A 23685-nucleotide genomic window follows, 5' to 3' on the forward strand; every position below is an offset into this window, starting at 1 on the left:
TACAGACTGTTTTCAGGTAGTTTTATTGTGTTGTATGATTTACATTTAACTTCTTTAAAACTTGTAAAATTCTTCTAATTAGCTTAGTTTAGTATATTGTTTATCAGATAGTGAGCTACCTGAAAACAGTGATATATATCTTTTAGTTTACATGAAAATGGCCTATGGTTGTATAGGTAATAATTTTAGAAGTAGGGCTAGTCATACAAGTGGTATCACCTATATTCTTTTTTGTGTTTTATCCAGTGTTTGGGGTTTTTTTTTTTAAATCAGTGATTAGGGTCCTTACTAATAGTTTTATTTTCCATTAAATTTTTAAAAACTATTAGAATATTTTGATTTAAAAGGTGCTATACTTCCAAATACACCAAGATAGACATAGAATAATTCATATATATATTTAAGTAATTTCTTTTTATCACATTTCACAAAATTTAGAAAAGTTGTGTCTTAGAGAAATCATCTTTACATTTAAGTATAGATATGAGAAAGGTACTGATCTTTGAGAATTTGCATGATGATGATAGAATTTCAGAAACTAACTAGGATTGGAGTTTTGTAAAAAGAGACTTAAATATTAGCATGTTGCTCAATTAGCCAATGTTAAAAGACAGGTTTCTAACGTAATCTTTTTTTTTTCCCCTCATTCCAACATTCCTTTGCGAACTGAACAAAAGTGGAAGACAAGCATTCCAGTGATGCCAGTAGTATGCTCCCACAGAATATTTTGTCTCAAACAAGCAGACACAATGACAGAGACTACAGACTGCCAAGAGCAGAGACTCACAGTAGTTCTACGCCAGTACAGCACCCCATCAAACCAGTGGTTCATCCAACTGCTGCCCCAAGCACTCTTCCTTCTAGTCCATTTCCTCTACAATCTGATCACCAGCCAAAGAAATCATTTGATGCTAATGGAGCATCTACTTTATCAAAACTGCCTACACCCACATCTTCCATCCCTGCACAGAAAACAGAAAGAAAAGGTATGCCTGGTATGACCTCTATTGTTAGATATTGCACGTTGAAGTGGAATTTCTGGTATTAGTGTAAGATCTTCCATTTGGTTTAAGAATTCTCTTAAAATTAACAAAGAAAAATAAGTAAGTTCTCTAGAGTGACTTAATAAACATTCAATTACTGAGTAAGCTGAATGCAATTTAAAAAAACATTGATTTAAGCAAACCATTTAAAATTTGAAAACAATTTATAATTGATGTTACTAATTTAAATGACCTGCTAAAAAAGAATGAAGGTCCCTTCAGATTTGTTTAAATTTTCAGTTATCTCTAGAATTACATTGATGTTTCATCTTTTAAACTTTCTAGTAATTTTAATAGTAGGTGACATTTATGGAACAGTTTCAAAGTACTTTATAATAAGTTTATGAATCACATTTATTTAACATAAGTTTATTCACAATATTTCCATTAGAAAGCAGACATAATGAGACCACTCTGGTCCTGAAATCATTCAGTTTAATCTGGATTAAAGTATAAGATATAATAGTGAAGTAAACTAAACCAATAAAGCATTAATCTCTATACCTAGTCCACAGTCAGATTGTAGCATAATAATAGTACAAGTTAAAAACAGCAACAAGAAGTATTTCTTCCCTTAAGAAGGTAGCATCGTTGTCAGAAAAGGCATGACATGTTACGAGTGTGAGATTTTATGGGGGGACGTCTCATCATTTCATAGTCAAGGCACATTTTATGTAAAATTACTAAGGAATGGCTGTAAAGCATTACATAAAGAAATCTGAGGGTATATACCCAACGTTAATGCTGAGAGTAATTCTAAAGAGAGTGGGACTGTGGAAGTATTTGTGGAGGGAGGTAGCTATTGAACCTCTATTCAGATATTCGTTCCACCTTGCCTTTTATTTTCTGAATGTATAATTCAACATGCAATACCAATTCTTTGATCATTTTAGATTACCTTATGAATTTCCTTGCCATTTATAAATAACCCCATGATAAAATATTTTAATATGCAGTGGTATTGGTCCCATAAAAAAATGTTGTACCAGGTACTTTTTACCTACTAGCAATTATGTTTAGAGATAGCACATTCCTTAATTAAAGTTTTATGCCAGAATTTTCAAAGAAATTTCTAATTTACTGTGTATACACATAAGAGACCTTTGGAGACAAAAGTTTATAAAACTAGATGTACCATTTCTTTCTCTTTTTACAGAATTTCTTTGACTATATTTCTTCTTTAATTCCAGAATAGTTCCTTATTTTTTATTATATTTGAGCCTTTCAAGAGTAAGCTTCATTTTGAATGAGGAAAAAAAAAACTTGTGATGAGATTTTCATGAGAAGAAGAGAATTGTGATAGACAAATGCAGAATTAATCACAAATCTGATAGTTTTACTTGAGTAACCACTGTTCAATTTACATAAATAAAAATTACTGTTAAAATGTTTTCATCTTGTAGCATGGAGTAAGAATTTCTTAACTTAAAACTTTCTCAATTACTTTCACTTAGTGTAGAACTATCATTTATGTATACAACACTGATAAGACAAATTGCTCTTATTTACTTATTTAAATAGGACTGCCTGTGCTCTCATTGTCTCTTTCCCCAAATCTTTTCTTGGAAATCTACTTAGCTTAGTGATAGGCTTTGCCTATATGGACTTGAAAGAAAGAGCATTACCTTTCCTTATGCTATATTCTATAGTTCAGCTTCACTCAGGATTACATTACATCTAGTTTAAATTATTTTAAATTTAAATATATAATTTAAATTATTTTTTAAATTTTTAATTAGAAAATTGATCTTCCAGAGATATTTTATCAAAATAGGAATTACTTTTTAAATGAGTAGATTTTATATTTGTCCACTTCTGGAAGACAGTGGTTATTCCTTGACTAGATGTTTATATTCAAATTCAGTTAACATTTATTAAGGACTTAAAGTGTTTTAAGTGCTGAAGATATAGAGATATGACACTAGGATCCAGGGTCTTAAGAAATTTAATAGAAAGGAAAGAGCAGTGGATTTGATATTAAGGTACTTGGATATGACTTCCCAGTGAATAGTTGAGGATAATTCCAGCTATGAACTGCAGTAACTGGCAGGATGATTGTACCATTAATAGAGCAGAAATAGAGGTAGGTAAATGAGTTCAGTTTTAATCTTGTTATTGTTGAGATGCATAAGATAAACTGGAGACATTTGACTTTGTTGGATACATTTGATTATTGAATCCATAGGTGTTGATAAAATCAGAAAGAGAAATTACAGAGATAGTTGAAAAGGAAGGGCAAACATAGTGTCTGAGGAGGTTCAGAAAGATAGATTCCATGTCACAGAAGTCAAGTTTTGAGGGTCTTATCATTGTTCCAGTGAACATGGCTTATGACGTTGAACTTATCCTCTCTTTTTCCCCTTTCTCCATGTTGAATCAGTTGCCAAGTTTTGTCAGTTTTGCATCTCCAGCATCTTTCATGTGTCTCTTCTCCACTCAGATGGCCACCAGTCTTGTTCAGATCTTCTTCATTTTTTACCTGGGCTGTTTCAGTAGCCTTCTAATTGGTTTCCCTGCTGTGCTATAGTGAATAAAATGGTTGACTTGGAGTCAGGAAGACCTGAATTCAAATTCCGTTTCTGACACTTAATTGGCTTTGTGACCTTGGACATATTAACTTCACCTGCTGAACCTTGGTTTCCTTATCTATAAGGGAGTGATATTTGTAGCTTTTACCTCATAGGACTATGAATATCAAATTGTATTATTCCAACAAAAATTTTGACATTCAGCAGTAATTACTTAGTCTCTTACTTCTTTAGTCCATTCTTTATACAACAGCCAAATTAATATTCCCAAAGCACAGATCTTACTTACCATGCTTCTTCAGCTCTAAAAGCTCCATTGGCTCCCTTTTATTTTTTTAAAATTAATTTATTTGTTTTCAGTTTTCTACAATCACTTCCATATATCTCAGATTTTTTTTTTCCCCTCCCTCCCTTCCTCCCTGAGATAGCGTGCAATCTTATATAGGTTGCTCCCTTTTATTTCGGAGTCATAATAACAAGTCTAGTATTTAGACTGATTCACAATCTTGCTGCAGTTATCACACATTGTTCTCCTTCATCCATTCTACATTCTAGCCAAATTGGCCTACCTACTGTTGTTCTTATGTAGAATTCCGGTTTGTGGCATTCTGTCACCTAGGCTTAAAATGCACTATGTCCTTGATTCTGTCTTGTATAATTAGCTTTTTTAATTTTCAGCCTATGTGCCTATAGGAGGCCTATCCCAGTCCTCTTAAGTTTCTGGTTGTCCCATCCTTTGTTCTACCACCCACTCCATTCTGCATATTTCTATTTGTATAAATAGTTTTTCTGCTTTAGAAGGTAAACTTCTTGAAGGCAGAAAAAGGTTTCATTTTTATTCTTGTATTCCTAGTATCTACCATCGTGCCTAATCCATAGTAGGAACTTAATAAATGCTTGATGAACCAGGAAAGGAGAACGTATCATGAAAGAAGGGAAGGTCAGTAGTTTCAGATGCTGCTGCTAATCTACTGTTGATTTGGATGAGGATTGAGGGGAAAAGTTAATTGTGTTTTAATAATCCAGAAATTAATAGAGAGCATTTTCTTTAGAATGGTGGCGATAGAAAGCAGATTGCAAAAGATTTAGGAGTTAATTGGTCGTAAAGAGGCAGGAGCAGTAAGCATAACTCTTGTTTGGTGATGAAGAAGTAAAGATTGTAGTTTGGGAATGTGAGGTGAGCAATTGAGGTCAGCTATAATTTTAGAATTATTCAGAAAATTGTAAATGAGGATAGTCTGCAAGGAAGTGAGAGATTTGGAAATGGTGAAGAATATATTTCCAGAATGGGAGACAAGAGATACATCTTTTTTGAGAATTAGCAGGTATGTCAGTATGGCTGAAACAGAATCCTAGAATGGAAAAGTTTATGTTTGTGGAGCATTTTAAATACCAGAGGACTTTATATTGGATCTTTGAGTCAGTAGGGAGCCACTGGACTTAATTAAGGGACATATTCAGACCAGGGTTTTAGAGGGGAAAATCACCTTGGCAGTTGTGTCACTAGAAGGTGGATTGGAGTAGAGAGAGATTTCAGGTAAGACCAAATGGAATGCAAGTAAAATGCTATAGTGATAGAAAATTTCAACTTATAAATCAACTATTGTAAGAAGTAGAGCATTTTAATAATTTTTTACTTGGCTTTGCTTACAAAATTATCCTTGAGATTATAGAGGAATTGTTCAGGGGACCACTCATCCAATAATGATAGTTGTGCTGGTGAGATAGAGTGATTGGCGACATTGAGAGTAACACTTCTATTTGTAGTTTGTCATAATCATTTATGGTTACGTTGAATTTACTCTTAACACCTTATAGGAAAGATTTCCAAAAGTGATTCTTTGGAATCTTGTCTCTAAAAAAGAGAAGAGGGCTGTGTCATGAGATGGCTAATTTTTACAATTCTTTAAGAAAGGCAGTGGGATATTAGGTAGAGCAGTGGTGTGGTATAGAGATACAGTTGACCTTGAAGGTAAGGAAACTGGTGCCCAAATCCTGCCTTAGAAATATATTGGCCAAGTAAGCAGGAGTAAGTCACTTTACCTGCTCAGTACTTTAGCCAAACTCTTAGGATACCACAAATGAAATGTTAGCTGCGTTGTATTGTATTTTTATTTATTTTGTTAAACATTTCCTGATTACCATTTAATCACTTTGGGAGCACTTGGAGTTTGACACATGACCTAGGCAATTCTCTGTAAGTTGCAGAGAAATTGCTTACCTGTATTAGTAGCATTCCCTCATTCCCACAACTGAGAATTCCCTAAACTCATGAAATTTAAAATCTAGTTACTCTTTAGCACTTTAAAAATTATTTCCTACATCACAATAAGGTGGGCAAGGCAGGAGTTAGCGGATCCATTTTACACTTGAAGAAACTGAGAATAAAAATGAATTGCTCAAGGTCACAAATGACATTTAGAGCCTGATTTAAACTCACAACTTTATGAATTTAGAACTAAAAGGGGTTGCAGAAGCTGTCCCCCTTTATTTTACAGATATGGAAAATGAGGCCCAAAGAGGTTAAGTGATTTTCACAAGGCTATACAAGACAGTAAATGTTAGAGGTGGGGTTTGAGCCAAAGTATACTACTTACTTACTTCCACTTACTATGCTGTCCCTAATTTTTCCTCACTCTACATCCAACACTCTTAACATTACATCATTCTGCCTCTCAAAATTTTCCCCTAAACAAAATTTTGATGGTACAACTTCAAATGATTACAATGGTGACATCTAAAGAGATTGGGAGCCTTCTGGGTTTTTTATATGTGTGTGTATTTTTTAAGGAAATTGGGGGGCACTTATAAACTAAAGAAAAGTTGTTGACTTTTTTTTTTAAGTGAATGACTTAAAAGACTATTTTGTGGCCAAATTCAAGGATAAATATCTTAGGGAAAAAAAGAGCAGCACAACAAAAAATTTTATGGGAAAGAATTTGCTTAGCATAGTACCTGGTACAAGAAGCACTTATTAACGATTGGACTACATGAAATATAATGTCCCTTCTGATGCTGATTCTAACTTTTTCAGTCCAAGGAACTTTTGCTCTCAGATAATTTTATCTGACTAATGGCACAACAAGAGTAACCTTCATTTTGACAATAAAAATTTTTCTGTTTCTATAGCCTTATTTTGCATTTTTATTTATCTTTTTTTAGTTGGTGGAGAGAACTTAGAGTTCATCCATTATTAGTTAATAAATCATTCAGAGTATATGTGTTTTGTAGGTACTTGTATTAGGTCCTGTGATGATACAAAGACAAAACAAGGCAACAATTGCCACTCTCAGACAGCTTTCAGTCTAACAAAGAAAACCATACATACACAATATCAAGCAGTATAGGATGGGGAGAACACTCACAACTCAGAATGTTCCTCATTTCACATATATAGAAAATTAAATTCAGAATGATTATGACTTCTGTGCAAGACTAGGTAATAAGCGGCAGAGACTACTGGAATCCACCTCTCCTGACTCGTTTCATCCATACCATAAGTCTAGAGTGGGGGATGTTTGTGGGGAAATGATTAATTTGGTTTTGAAACAATAGATTTTATACCTTCTCACTAATAATTTAGTGAGCTTTTCTAGAAAAACATGTTTGAATCAAGGGTCTGTAGCACCTACGTGATAATCACAGTGCCTGTGGCAGCTATGAATGTCCTGGTGCAGATCAGAATCATGAAATACTGCAGACTTTCCACATGGAAGATAGAACCAAGACATTCAGACACCCCCAAATCCATCATAGTGACAAAAATCTGTATATAGTAACAATGCAAAGTACAATGCCGTCCCCAAGCCTTCCCCCTGCTAGGCTTCCCATAACCCAGCTCCCTTAAACAAAATCATAAACAAGCTCTTTCACTTATGCTAGCCAGCCACTTGCTTGCTTGCGTTGTTCTTTGTAACTCTGTCTGCTCTCTGACCAGTTTCCTCCCAGCTCTGCTCCAGCTCCGCCTCTTCCTGCTCCACCCTTTCCTTTTCCACCCATTCAGCAAACTCCTCCCACCACAGGCTCCATGTGACTCAGGTCACAGGGACTGGGCCTATTAATGAATGGGAAAGATCTTCCTATTTAAATTACCATTACAGGGTCTCGCATTTATTCCTTTCTTTCTGGCTGTCCACAATGTCTGGAATGTTTTCCTTCGCAGCCTCTTTCCCTTGCTTTCACTTGGCTCAAGTCAACCTCTGCAGAAAACCTTTCTCAGTACCTCCCATTTGCCTTCTCTGAATTTACCATTCATTCCACTCTGCATAAATGTACCAGTTTATTTACATGTTGTTTCCTCTATTATTATGTTAATTTCTTGAGGATAGGGACTGTTTCTGCCTGTTTTTCATATTCCCAGTCTTAGCACAGGGTGTAGGAATTGAGCTGTCTTCTGTAATTTCTGTTGTTAACACCTATTCTTCTTACCAATAACTTTTTCTTCCGTGATCCACTATGAAATGAACCAGTTTCACATCTTTTCTTCTACCTTTGATATTCAGTTCTTTTCAGATTTTCAGAGGGCTTTTATTGTTAGTAACAGTGAACAACAACAGGGCAAAAAAATTTACCTATTTTGGAAAGCAGATTTTGGAGCCTGAAGATCTGCACTCAAATTTGGGCTGCCATCTACTACCTGTGTGCCCTTGGGCAAGTCACTTTATCTCTTTGGATCTCACTTTCTTCATCTCGCAAGTGAAAGGTTTGAATTCCCCCCCTCTTCTTCCTCCTTCCCACTCCACCTTTTTACCCTATGTATAGGAAACAAGTTAATACATTTTAGTTTGAGTTTGTATAAATTGTGGACCACATATGGTGTGGTGGTGTTGTAGCTTTTTTTAAGTCCCAATATACTGCTCATTTATAAAATAATGTACCTATTGAATAAAAATATCCAAGTTTGTTTTTTAATTATTTTGATATTTCAGTGGATGTATGGTCTCAGCAGTGTGGGAGTACCCTTAGTTGCTATAGATTCCCAACCTGTTCATATTGGTTTATTCTTTGTGATTTTTGTTTATTAAGCATTTACCTGGTATTTTCTAAGTCTTCCTCTCATTCTTTCATTAATTAATGAATTTTACAGCATTGAGTTTGATTGTTTTATTGTTGAATCCTATAAAATTATAATGCCCAATCTTGACCCCAAAGAAGATACATCAGATGTATCTTTGTAGAAGTGGGATGATAATGGATATAGAATGCTGCAAATAGCAGGCTCTTTCTGATTGTTTAGTTTTGAGGAACTTATTACTTGATACTTGAAAGAGGATGCCTTTCTGGGAGGTGTTGCAGGGAGGATATAGATGGAAGATATAGTGGGAGATACGAGTGGCTGCTAGTGAGCACATGGACTACTCTTTGACAACATAACTACTCCAGCTGCTTTTCCATTCATGTATGTCCTCGATAGTCTTTTATGTTATATTGTTCATATGCTGTAGCCTAATTAGACTTAACATATGTCTTTACTCATTAGAGTTTTTATGCCACTGAAGTCTTAACATTCCCTGGTTCGAGTCAGTGTAAAAAAAAAAAGACATTTTTGTACCTGCTCTGGTACTGTGCTAATGATTCATGGATATATAATCATTACCGAGAGATTATTAGCATCAAAAAAAGGTAGACTTTCTTCATAAATAATATTTTAGGGTCACTGAAAATTCAGTATGCTAAATGTAATCCAACCTACTCATCACCCATTCTATTCTGCATACAACATGAGATCTGTTGTAAGATCTAGTACAATGGGCTGCTTATCCAATTGTATGTTGATCGTTTGATCAACTTGAATTTTTTCATTCACTTGTTTCCCAGGGTGGGGCATCAAGACCAGTTTGTTATGAAGACTTATACAGTAGACCTTAAAATGACCAAGAAATCTTAACAGGATATCCAAATGTCATTATTATTGGTTGTTGTATCAAGCTAGGTGCATTCAACCAAAAGTCATCAAATGGAAGCATTAAATATACTTAACCCATTCTGAATTCGGGCAAATGACCAGTCAGTGAAATAATCACATAGCCAGAGGTCAGCAAACTGCATCCTGTTTTTGTACAACCCCAGCTAAGAATACTTCTTACAACTTAAAATTAAGTTTTATTGTATTTAAAAACGTGAAAACCATTATTAGCTTAGGGTACTATACAAAAAAAAGGCCCTGGGCTATAGTTTGCCCAATCTGGATGACAACATGCTGGTGATCCTATCTCTCCTTGGCTAACCTGGTTAGATATGCTATGAACGCATACATTCCCTTTCACTTTATAGGTAATGTGGAGTAGTGGAAAAGTTTTACATGGCAATTTAAGAAACCTAGATATTCTTCGTGATTGTATCATCCGTTGACCTTAGACAAATCACAGTCTTTCTGGGGCTATTCTGTCATTGTTTCGCATGATACTTGAGCAATTAAAAATGAACAAATGTAATTTCATTTTTGCTTCCATTTAGCCATTGAACTTTTTTCTCTTGTCATTTCTTGTTTTCAGTGATTCCTTTTTAAGTATACATTTCTGATTCTTGAACCATGGGTTCATTTGAGGCTCAAAAATGTACTTTATGTAGCTTTTTAAAATTTTTGAAATTATGAACTTAAAAATTAACCTGAAGCATAGGGATTGTTTCATTCTTTTTATTTTTGTCCCCATGCTCAGCAAAATTCATAACACATGCTTGTTGATCAACAAATGCAAACATTCCAATATTCAAAAATAAAAAAATGAGACTTGTATATGAAACTGTGAATTTGAGAAATTTTATTTAAAAGTGTATGTTAAATTTAACAAGGATAGTAATAAATTACATTTTCATCCTCTTCTGAACTTTTTGGTTTCTTCTATAGATTTTTGTTTTATTGATACTTTTTTCTTTTTTCATTTGCATTTCTATAATTTCCTAGTAATTTATCCCATAATCCCCACCTTCATCCTCACTCTCACCCCTCAGCAACAGCCAAACAACAGATGAGTCATGTTGAAGAGTTCTGACTTTCAGAGGAAGACCTAGGATTGGATCATGCATTGGCCTAGCATTTATGGGCAAGTCATTTGACTGCAGTGTACCTCAAGCAGTTTTCTTCAGATTTCTCTGCTAAGACACAGAGGTTGCAGTCTATGTTATTGGAAGAGATTCACAACACTGGACTTCTCCCAGATCTTTTCTGTATTTTTTTTAAACCATTTCTCTTTCCTCCTCTATAAGAATCTTTTATGGTGAGATTGTCAAACATAGACACTGGCTTTTGGTTGGCTTGTTGGTTTGTTTTTTAATAATCCATTTGTATAAACATTAATTTATAATTGTGGTTGTCAAAATTTCATCCTATAACTGATACTCTTCCTTCAGCATAAAGGGAACCCAGGTGTTGCCACAGTGTGATTGTTTGCTTCCTAGATTAGTTCTTCCTTTTAGTGTCTCAGCAAGTTTTTACGTGTAGAGAGAAAAGCAAAACTCTTAATAGGTAGAAAAGCTTTTAAGCTCCAAAAAGGCCCTAAAATATCTGTAGAACTTAACTTTACTGGGTTTTCACCCAGGTTTTAGAAAAACTAGTTTTCAGTATGTGTCTTATTTCTTTTGTCTGAATCCACCACTGTTTTTCCACAGTGTCTCTCGCTTTAAGAGTCTGTTTTAAAATATTTAATGTTGATGGGACTGTCAGATCTGTTAATTTATAATTGGTATTTTAAAATTGTAATTTATATATGTTATTTTTATATAACTTATATTCATTCCTGAATATGTGCTGCTACACCCTCCCATGGCAATGAACCCATTCTGGGGGACAAAAGATGAAAAACTGAAAAAAAACTGAACATGTCAGCAAATTAACCAAATATACCAGTCAGCAAGGATTTATTAAATGCCTTTTGTATACTAAACAAAGACATGATGAAGGTTTTAGTATACAAAAACAAATTAAATAGTCACTGCGTTCTTGGCATTTACATTTTATTGAAGAATAGCAGTATATGTCAGGGGTTCTTAACCTTTTTTGTGGCATTTACCCCTTTGGCAGTCTGGTAAAGCTTATCTACCTTCTCATGAATATTTTTAAAAACATAAAGCATGTAGGGTTACACAGGAAACTAATTACATTGACATAATTATCAAAATATTTAAAACAAGTTCATAGACACCATAGGAGCCTCTGGTTTGTGCAGTATTTCTCCATGGTAACCAAGCATCAAAGTGCTTACATTATTGTAGACTTGGGCACAGGAAACTCAAATTTGGAATCACTTTAAGCAGTTGCTTAAACTTCTATAGTTCTGGGCCATTTCTGTAAAATGCAGCTTAGTAATTTTGATACTAAGTGTTTGAGATTGTTAATGTTGTAATTTTAATAGATTCTCATGCCTGAGAATCTGTAAAATAATTTTAAAAATCATTCTCTGGTAATTTGCTCCCCCTACTGGCAGAACTCCAACATTGTTTGATAGTTGATTAGTTTTATAGTAAGAGAATTGCAAAGTAAACAACTAATAAGTAGAAGCATCGGTTTTACCAAAAACTAGTAAACTTCCAACATTATATTCCCTTAAAAATTATTTTCATTTTCATACCTGTTGACTAAAGTATTAAAGATCATTATTTTCTTTGATTTTTGTTCCAGTTACATATAATAAGAATTTTAAACATTCATTCGAGAGTTCCAAATTCTCTCCTTCCCCACTCCCTTTCTTGAGAAGGCAAGCAACTTGATATTGTGGTCACACAAAACATATTTCCATATTAGCCATGTTGCAAAAGAAACAGACAAGAAAAATAAAAATAAAATTTTAAAAATATGCTTCGGTCTTTATTCAGACTCAAATCAGTTTTTTCTGTGGAGGTGGTTAGCATTTTTCATCTTTTTCATCCTTTGGAATTGTCTTGGATCATTATATTTCTGAGAACATAGCTACGTCATTCATAGTTGGATCATCATACAGTATTGCTGTTGCTGTGTACAGTGTTCTCCTCGTTCTCACTTCACTTTGCATCATCTTACCAGATTTTTCTGAAACCATCCTGCTTATCATTTCTAATAGGATAATAGTATTCCATCACAATAAGTATATATTTTCAGGAAGTATTTACTTTGAAAGAGTATCAAAGCTCAGCAAGCTTATCACATTGCTAGCTTAGTAGTTGAGCCAGGACTTGTATAAATAGTCCAGATTCTGCTTTTTAGTTTTGACTCTTCATAAAAACTGGTTAGGGAAATGAAAGAAAACAACAGAGAAGCAACATGATATAGTTAATGGTTTGAATCATAGGCTTGGGATTAAGTAGAAGTAGGTTCAAATCCTTCCTCAGACACTTAATAGCTATGTGACTCTGGGCAGGTCACTTAATCTCTCTTGCCCTTTTTCAGATGAGGAGATTAGTAGGTGACTTCAAACATTCCTTCCACAAATTTATGATTCCCCCTAGTGTGCTTCTGTCTCATGAAGAATGAGGTTCAGGCTAGAAATGATAAAATTAAATACGTTGTTAGAAGGGATGAAGAGATGGTGGAAAAGCACTTGGCCACTTAAAAATGAATTTAGGTCTCCTGACCCAGGATGATTATACTCTAGAAGACTAAGAAACAAACCCTTAGATATCTAATCATAAGCCACTGTTGGTATTTGAAAAAACATGGAGAGTCATGAGATTAGAGACTAGTAACTATTCAAAAAGATGAACGTTTTTGAGATAAGATTGTAGATCTAGAACTAGAAGGGATCTTAGAGGTCCTCCATTCCAGCTCTCTGAAAAGTCAGAGGTTGTACAGCACAGATAAGGAAACTGGGTTCCAGAGAAGTTAAGTGTCAGAGCTGCCATTGCAACCCAGGTTCTGTTATTTGAAAAGCATTGTTCTTTCCGTGTTGCTGCAGTTTTCCTGTGGTGGAATGGTCTTGTAGGTTGTTAGAATTGAGGAGATAGAGTTGGGAGGCCAGGGTACACAACAAAAATCAATATGTATGTAGTAATACTCATGCAAGACAGGGTAGAAGAGATGCCTAGACCACTTGAACTCTGAGAAATGAGGGAGGATAACCTTGACCAATGTGTTATTATTGGGTGGCATGCTGCCAATTGTTTACACATACTATGTATCTCCATTGACTTTTTTTGATTCCTTGAAGATTGTGGTTTTCTATGATTTATAAGAGTATAGATGCTTTATGTTATCAAAATATACTGTATTTTGGGTAAATCATCAGGTCATCAAAAGTGCATCCTAGTTTCTTCTTTTTCTTCTTTTGTCTTGGATTTAGTGCATGGTGTCCATCTGTAGTATTTATCTAGCCAGTTTTATGGATTGTCCATGCAGTTAAGTGCATCATAATCTAGATAATAGATAGCCTTCATCAACTTGTTTTTTTCCTGATTGTTAGGCCAAGCTCTTTTGAGTGATTGTGGATTTCTTTTAGGAGGCTCTGCAGTGTTCCAGGGCTTGATGCAGCCAACGCACTATCATCCACAAACAAGAGCATCTACAAGACCACCATCTCTAAGGAATCCTTCTTCTGTTTGGACTCTGTGCTGGATGTCCTTCATGATGGTGGCAAACTTTGCCAACATACATATATCCCGCTTGATGTTAATAGAGGAGTGTTAAACAAGGCGAGCATACATATCCTTATTTTATTCCTTGCTTGATAGTAATCACCAATTGATTTTCAACCAGGGTTTTCTCTGTAGTTGTAATTATCTCTATAATCAAGCCTTGTATAATCTTGATGCATACATGGGAGATACTGTTTTGGAAAAGTGCTTTAAGGCTGCATTTTAACTGAAATATTTTTTAATAGGCAGTATTAGGCTCTGGTATTCCTTGATATTTTCAGTTAATGGTGTGACTGAAAACATACAGTGTGCTGCAGAATATCACTTTTAAAAGTCACTTGGTCTTCTATGGGATTTTCCTCAAGCATAATTTGACCTGTGTGTAGATTATTTTCATTAATATTTTATAAAGATGGGAAAATTAGGACTGTAGGTCAATAGTGCCTGATTTCATGTAACCTTTTTTGAGTCATTTTATGCTCAGATTTTTCCAAACTTCTGGTATATTCCCTTCTTTCAGCTTCCTCAGCGTTCTCATTTATGTTACCTTTTGCATAAAACTCTGTGGTGTATACTTAACTTGATCTTGCTGCTTTTCTCATCTTTGTTTTAGTTAGTGCTACAGCTGTTTCCTCATGTAACCTTAATGGACTAAAAGATTGAGTCCAAACATCAACTTGTGTATGTTCCTGTGCATGTTTGTACGTGTGTGTACATACACACAGAATAAATATAAAGATAATACAAAGTAGGGTGCTAACAGTTGAAGGGAACAGGAAACATGTTGAAGGAAGAAAAGAATTCTGTAAGGTGGTGATGGGGAGTGAGTGTATTCTAAGCATGAAAGGTGGCTAGTGCAAAGACATGGCGAAGGGGGAATGGAATATTGTGAGTGTGGAACAGAGAAAAGCTTAGTGGATCACAGAGAGTGAGTGGGGAGAATAATGTCCAGTGAGGCTGGAAGACTAGGTTTGGGCTTTACAGTTTAAATGTAAGAGTTCATAATTGATTCTAGTGGTAATAAGGAGGCATTGGAGTTAAGTAAGAAAAATGCGTGGTCCCATCTATCCTACAGGAAAGTTACTTTGACCACAGTATGGATGATGGGTTGAAATGGGAAGACATGAGGTAGGAAGAGCAATCAAGAGACTGTTGTAAAATAATGTAGAAGAGAGGTGATGAGCACCTGAAAACTGAGGTGGTAGTTGTATGAATAAAGGGAAGTGATTAAATGTGGGAGACATTGTGGAGATCAAAATGGCAAGTTTTGTCAACTGATTTGAAAATATGAGATGAGGGAAAGTGAGGAATTAAAGGTAATGCCAAAGTTACTATAATGTGGGAAACTGGATGGATGGGGTGGTACCTTTGAGACAAATAAGAAGTTCGGAAGAGAGATGCTTTGGGGAAGAAAGATGATAAGTTCAGTTTTGGACATAATGAATTTCGTATGTCTCTTGGACATCCAGTTTGAAATGCTTGATAGGTAATTGGTGATTTTACAGAAGCTTAGGGGATAAACTAGGTCTGGATGTATGGATCAATGAGTTATCCTCATATTGGAACTGAAGAGAGTATAAAGAGAAAAAGAGTAGGGAGCCCAGGACAGAGCCTTGTGGAATAGTCAGAGAAGCAATGATATGGTGGCCTGTCAAGGAGTGTTAGACAAGCAGAAGGCAGAGAGGAGAGCCAAGTGGTCAGCAATAGCTGTGGGAAGGGAGAGAACTGAAAAAAGGCCCATCAGATTTGGCAGCAGGTGACTTGGGAAAGAATCACCATCTGGTGATTACTTAGGAGGTTCCAGGGGGAGAAGGAAGAGTCATTGATAATTATGGGTTACCTAGAGTGCCCTCAGCAGAAGTAGAGAATCTTGGAAGTCTGACTTGGAGGGGAGATAAGATCCAAGGCCACTTCCGCATTAAGATAAAGCAGCTGAGGATAACTGTTGAATACACGTGCACACATATACTCAAAAAGATTTGTGATATTGTCAATGTGGTTCTCTCCATCAGTGCAGACCACAAGCAGTCTGTGCTTATCTGTCCAGTGTGTCACTTATCCATAGTTTCACATAAGTCTGCCGCAGGGAAGTTAACCCAATATGTGGGGAACAAGGCTTAATTTTTCCTTAAAACATTCTCATGTTGTCTTCTAATTATCCCTTGTCCTTGCTGCTTGCTTGACCCATTATCATTTCACCTAGGAAGCCAGGTGATGCAGTGGAGAGGGGTCTGGGCCTGGAGTTGGAAAGACTTGAGTTAAAATCTGGCCCCAGATATTCACTAGCTGTGTAACCCTGGGACAAGTCACTTTTATTTGCCTCAGTTTCTTCATCTCTAAAATGGGGTTAATAATAGCACCTACATCCCAGGGTTGTGAGGATCAAAAGAGATAAAAATTGTAAAGTGCTTAGCACAGTGGCTGTTGACACTTAAGAAGAGCCATCTAAATATTAGCTATTAATATTATGATTATCGCAAAGAAGATGGGGTGGTACAGTGGATGTTGGACTGGGAGTTAAGAAGACCTGAGCTCAAATTTGGCTTTAGAAACTTCCTAACTGTGTAAATCTGGGTAAGGCCCTTACTCTCTTGTGTGACACAGTTTCCTTGTTGGTAAAATGAGGATAATAACAGCATCTACCTCCTAGGATTATTGTGAGGATTGAATTATACAATATTTGTAAAGCACCTGGAGCATGCCTGGTACATAGCACATACTTAGTAAACTCTGGTTTTTGCTTAATAAATCCTTTCTTTCCTTCCTTCTTTCCATCTTCTCTCCCTCCCACCTTTCCTCTTCTTTGACATTCCTTACTTGTTAAATTTTGCAGTGAATTCACACTCCTGGTGAGCCTGTTCATAGTCTACTATGTCATACTGCTTTTTGATTGTATGAAAACTCTTGTGTTCTAAGTCTTGAAGATGTAAAACAACGCTAATACAATATTGGTATTAAAAATATGAGCCTTTCTGGGAAAACTGGGGTCATTAAAGAAACTACTATTTCCTGAAAGTGCATCTGTCCCACTCTCCCCTTATTTAATTTTGGGCTCAATTTACTACTTACTAAAATTCCACCTCAGATTGAGAGATGTGTTGATAGAAAATTTGTGTTCATCCATTTGGTTTTCAAATGTGGATGCTTAAATCAAACTTTGGGACTTGATGCAAGTAGCATGATGTCATGTGCCAGCAAGAGTATCTACAAGACTTCACTGTCCCTGGAAAATCCCTTGCAACTTGGATTCTGTTCTGGATTATATCTGTCCTAGAGACTTAACATTTTTGGCTAGGGTATTTTTTACCTGTGTTATGCCTTACTTGATGTTTGAGGTTAGTGTTTTGAATGAGTTTTTCTCAGTTTTTGTATTTTTCAAGGAAAATTTGACATGTGAATGGGAGAGACCTTATTGCAAGAGTCTTTGAGGGGTCTTTCTGTCTTCTGAATCTAAGTCTTCTTTATAGCTAATATCATCTGCATAAATCTGCCTTTTCACTTGCTAGTATGTTAATGAAGGATTCCCTTCATGTGTGTTAGTGTTTTGTATACATGTGGAAGTACATTTAAAAAAAAGCCATAGTTCTTAATGGCTTCTCTTGGTTTTTTTGTGGGGGTTTTTTTTTTTTTTGGAATAATGTGGTATGAAATCTGAAGTTTTTCTCATCTTGTTATCTTTCTTTTCACACCTTAACAATTATATCTTCTCCAGCACAGATCTTATCTGTGTAGATTTGATCTAATTCAGTTGTTTCTTTTTTACCTTATCTTTGTTTTCTTTGATAACATTTTGCCTTTCTTTATAAACACATCTAAACTGTGATGTTATTGTCCTGGTTGGTGAAAATAATTGCTCATTTTCACTTTTATATATTCTAGGGATTCTTTAGGTTACATGGTCATCTCCAAGGCTTTCTTTAAACTGACTATGCTTTCTACTGCTTTATTCAGCTTTTAGGATGATGCTGTTCATAATATTCCATCATAAGATTCTACATGTTTCTTGCTAAATTATTATATTCTGAACCATTTTCTCTTTGACTGCCATGTCTATCACTTTGTTTAGTAACTCACATATTTGCTAAGTATGGCACACTTTGGTCTCATGGGTTCCTTGTTGTGACATTGATTTGCATTCATTAAATGTCTGGATTTTGTTATAATTGGTCTCCTTTCTGTTGTCCATTGCCTATTTTTCATTATCCAGTACTTTTTAGAATAGGTCAGGACTGAGCTGCATCAATTGCATACCATTTTCCCCTTTGTGTTTATTCTTTTAGCTTTCTACCAATTTAGATCTTTGCTTTAATAAACTGTCAAGTGCAATTGTGCACTTAACTTGTTTATGCATGTGTTTCTAGACCTCTGATTTTCTTGAGAACTCCAGGTGAGGAAAATCCCTCTACCAATATGAGTATTCTGTAACTTAGTCTTAGTTGCCTGGGACAATGAGAGATTTTAAATAGATAGAAAAGTTTTTGTTGCCGAGGAGAGAGGTGAGACTTACTTGTTCAAATTACCACTGCAGTCCCTTGATCTGTGGCAAAGTATCTTATTCTGTAGGGATTCCCCTCCCCATCTTTCTCATTTTCTGCCTTGTGATATTGTAAGACAAAGTATAATCAGTGGGAATAAGAATGGGTTCTGGGAATCTTTTTGTACCTAATAACTCTTTATACTATTAAAAAAAATGTGTAAATTTTGCAGGGAGAGCACATGCCCTCTTCTGTCTCCATCTTTCCATGTCTCTCTGACTCTACTTCTAAATATGTGTGTGTGTGTGCGCGCGCATGCATGTGTTTGCATCTTTTTATATCTTCATCTCTAAGACAGTCGGTAGGGATTCAGGTAGTCACTGAAAAGGTCCCATTCATTCAAAGTGCTCAGCCTCCCTTATTTTGTAGTTATTACTGACGGTTGATGTGCGTAAGAGATATACTGTATGTGTGTAAGTTGCTACTGTTTCAGCTGCTATTGGAGAGACCAACAAGGCTTAAATTATGTCTATGGTAATAAGAACTCTATTATATGGTGCCCCTGGCATTATATAAATCATTTTTGTAAAAAACAGTCTTTTGTGGTTTTTGACCAATACAGAAGTTGTCTTTAGCCAAGTCTAGAGATAATAACATTAATTTTTACCACCTTCTTTGCAATTATCCTTACACTATCATATCATCTTTTCCCATTATTGTTTTAAGAATTTTGGCTACCAGGTGATGACTTTTTTTTTTTTTTTTTTTTTTTGCCAAAACTGTCTATGAATACTCTCTGTTAAGGGTTTATGGTCTCCATGGAGCATGTACCCATATAAATGATTTTATGGATCTCCGAATGATTTTCTTTTTCTCTTTTGTAATTTTAGATACTATTTTCTTGGGGCCAAAATAATTCCATTATAATATGTTTTGACTTATATAAAAAAGGTTGGCTTATCCTTAACTAGACATCTAAATTTAGAAAAGAAAATTAGAAGACAGAACACTTGGACTTTCACATTTGATTTAAATATCTGTACTGAATATCTATTTCTTAAGAAGATGGAAATGAATTGATTAGTGAAGAAACTTTTACTAAATGTGTTAATTGGTTCTGATTGTTTAAAAAAATCAGATTCAGTTGCATAGTGTTAAAATTGCTAGACAGCTGACCATTACAAATGAGAATGAGTCATAAATAACCTGACGTGAAGGAAGTAATGAAAGGTAGATACACTAATCAACAGATTTTTTTATTGTGGAGGAGCAAGCATATTCTGGAAAAAGATGCCTTGTGGATCTTCTAAAAAAGAAAAAAGCTAAATCTAGATTTAAATTGTAGTAGGATCACCTAATACTTTTATTGTAAAGTAATGCAGGAGATTTTAAATTAAGACTAATTGATCTTGAAATCTTGAAGCTATAACATATTTTTAACTTCTAGTTCTTTGGTGGTCAAATAAGAAAGCATCGATGACTAAAATGGTTTTTGAAGACTGGTTTTTAAGTTACCTTAGCCCAGAGGTTGAAAAATAATTGCCAGGATAATTTTAGATAATGCCCTAAACAAGTCCTCCAACCACACTTGGTTTATTGTGTGAAAATCTGACCTTGCAAATTTGCTAAGGTTTGAACAAAGAGAAAGCGGTTCCATGTATGCTACTAAAAATCTTAATAATAATTTTTATCTTTACTATCCATTTAAAAATTGTTGTTTTCTGTATACTTATTTTATAACAAAATTAAATTAGAATTGTTTTCCTTATCATTTTCTATTATGTCAAATATAATTATAACTTCCAATAGTGTGAATTCAGATAATTTGACCATTTCACAAGTTTAATCATTTTCATTATTCCGGACCCCTAACTGTAGTAGTAGTGCTAGTAACTAAATGTCAATACTAAAAATTTGCATCTTATTATAGGAAAAATATCTTAATGTTTATTTTTAAATGGAATATCTTTGTAGTAATGATGAAATCACATTTATAGAGCAGCATTCCAAGGTTCCCAAAGCATTATTTATTCTTGTTTACCCAGGTTCACATAGATAGTAAGTGCTACTTCCCTTAATGATCTCTCAAATTTGTTTGTCAGCATTCTTCTAAATACTAGAATGTTTAGCATTTTGTGGGAATCATTGGAGTCCTCCAACTGTCTATCAGTTTTTCCTCACTCTTACTACATGACCACCAGCCACCCCCTTTCTCATCTTGTGTTTCCTAGATAATATTCATTCTTCTTGTTTCTTACAAGTCATTGTTGGTAATCTGCTGCAGCCTGCTTACGATTCATTGTATATCTTCTCTGTTGCCATTTCATCCCTTGAAGTTTTGTTTTTTATTCAGAGATTGTGGTAATAATGATAATGAATACTCAGAGTTGACATGTTGACATTTATATATCATTTTAAGATTTGCAAAATCTTTTCCACCCGACAGCCATGTGAGTTAAATTAGTAATTATTCCTGTTTCTCACATGTATCAAATGAAGACATATATAAGTTACTTTATGTCCTAGTGAACACACAGAACTAGTAATTACTGAATCACATGCCATTTTCTACCATTTCACCTCCTTTCTCTTTTAATTCATATTTACTCTCAGCAGACAAATATTGATGGTAAGAAAGATAACGATTCTTGTTTCATTGAGCAACTTTGAATAATTTAAAAACCTTCCACAATTTCTCAAGCAATATCCAGCATATTTCTAGTCTTTTACCTGTTTAAAATACTCAAATGATATGCCCATCAAATTACAACCTACAACCTGGGAGAGATATATCCTTCATTGGGTTGTTTTTTCCTGAATGAATTGATATATCTTTCTCTTTTGAGTAATAATAAATTTTTTTTGAGGCCCTCTTGTGTTCAAACACAGTACTGTCAAACAGTAGCATTTGGAGAACAGTTTTTAGGCAACCTCTTTTCCATTTGGATTCTGAGTTAGGTATTCTCCCTAACCATGGCAAGCATATAATATGTATCTTTCAGTTTTATACTTTTTTTTTGGTATTAATAGTTAGAAGATTGTTAATCAAAATTAACCCCTAGTTTGTCAGTAAATAAATGTTCCTAACATATGCATGGGAGATAACTTGCAGGAATCCATTTTTCTTTATCTGAGTTAAATGCTTTTAAATAGAGAGATTCCATTTTCTATTCTCTGCACAATTCAGGCAACTGTCACAAAAGACAAGGGTATACTATAAAAAGGTATATATGAAAGCCTACTTATGCTCTTTCTCTATGTTGAAAAAAGGAAGAGAGGAAAGAATAGGGGGGAGCTCTTATTAAATGCTTACTATGTACTGTTGACATACATGATATATTCATAAAAACATCTTCAGTTATCCATAAACTTCATGAAAATAGAACCACAAATAAGTAATTACTGATTCTTTCTCATTGTCTCTTTAGGGTAATGATCTATGAATTTCTCCATCCTTTTGAAATTTTCCTATCCCTCTAATATTTTAAAAATGGATGCCAAGATTAACCTTAAAAGCATATTGTTTCTAGCACCTGTGCCTTCTGTTTGTATTTGATGTAATCTAACCATTCTTCCATATTTCACTTTCTGAGTGCCATTTTGAATTTTCCATGTGGCACATTTGTATAATGAATTGTATCCATACGTGATTGTTACTCTGTCATCATTGAGGGGAAAAAAGATCATTAGGTACTTAAAAGTTTTTTTAATTGTTGTCTTTTATTTTGATGTCTTTGATGGGTCCTGGTATGCACCTCCTCTACCTAAATTGCTATCCCTTACAACAAATAAAAAAGAAAAGAAAAAGTCAATTCAGGGAAACTAATCAGCACATCAAACACATGTGACAATAATGCATTGTTCCATAATCCCTTTCTTCACAGAGTAAGACAAAGAAAAAGAGAGGATAAGGTGAGATGTGCAAAAAAGCCAGCTTATAAATTGAGTAGAAAATAGAGCTTAAGTCTGGTACTTCAGAAGCTTTAACTCCAATAAGGTTATAAAGAATATATGCAGAATAAATGAGGAAGGTCTGGTCCACAAATCAGAAAATAAAATTTGGAATAGAAGAGAAATAATGAGGGCAAAGCAAGGAGAAACTTCTTTTATTGGTTTCAGTTAAATTGAAATAATTGAAAGCCAGATGTAGAAGGACACTCTTAAAAAAAAAAACTACATAGTTGAGTGGGGAAATGAAAAGGGAAAGAGTACAATAATAGATAAATACACAAAAATAATAAAGTAAAATCAACTTAGGAAAGAGGTGAATGAGTTCAGGAAAAGAGTGTATAGAAACGGACTAGAATCAAAATACTTTAAGCAACTAATCACAGAGACAAATTGCTGACTTAAAGAGTAAGAGTATTTAAAATATACTAAAGACCTAAATGGCAGAAAGTATAATAAGTAGTTCTCCTAAATAATAGTTCATTAAAAATGAATGACAGAATGGATAAGAGAACAGACCCAGCAACTTGTTGTATACAAGTAAAGACATGTACGGAATGCAAATGAGAGGTTAGAAACCAAAATTGACTTTGCATTATGTAAATCCAAAAAAGCCAGAAGTTGCATTTATGGAATCAAAACAAAAATAAAAATTCATAATGTCAGTAGATAAACAGGAAAAATATAAAATATTTAAAGGTTCCATAGTGATCTAATAAGCACTACTAATCATATGTACCAAATGTCATTGCATTTAATTCATAAATGAGACAGTTTTTTGCAGTTTATACACACACACACACACACACACACACACTCACACACTCTAATAGTTGTACTACAGGTTCTTTTCCATTTTACAGTTATTCTTTATTCTACCTGGATTTACATTTTCTGACTTAGTTGAATCTCATTTTAACCTTTTGGAAGACTTATTTTCCCCTCCACTGCTTTAACTTTTTTTTCAAGTAATACTACTTTATCCTCTATTATTTTGCTTGTACTCTAAATAAGGATATTGCCATTGCCTGCCATGTCTCTTCCTGGCAAGGATACCAAGTATTTCATATGGCTGAGCTGGTGATTGTGTTTTTTAACCTCTTTCCTATTTTTGTTATTTTACATCTGTTGAACTCTGCAAAATTTTGG

General features: G+C 34.6%; 1 protein-coding gene across 3 annotated transcripts in view; it reads left to right on the plus strand.

Moving 5' to 3' along the window:
• WAC (WW domain containing adaptor with coiled-coil) overlaps positions 1–23685 on the plus strand; it is a 114219-nt gene that overhangs the window by 66400 nt on the left and 24134 nt on the right. For 2 of the 3 annotated variants that reach the window (XM_072651838.1, XM_072651836.1), the window contains exon 7: positions 678–986. The exons of the other annotated variant lie outside the window; for it this stretch is intronic. In XM_072651838.1, coding sequence (XP_072507939.1) covers positions 678–986 — 309 coding nt within the window. The remainder of the gene's footprint in view (positions 1–677; positions 987–23685) is intronic. 3 annotated transcript variants of the gene reach the window in all.

The sequence above is a fragment of the Notamacropus eugenii genome, chromosome 3 (genome assembly GCF_028372415.1).
Source record: "Notamacropus eugenii isolate mMacEug1 chromosome 3, mMacEug1.pri_v2, whole genome shotgun sequence".
Taxonomy (NCBI): Eukaryota; Metazoa; Chordata; class Mammalia; order Diprotodontia; family Macropodidae; genus Notamacropus; species Notamacropus eugenii.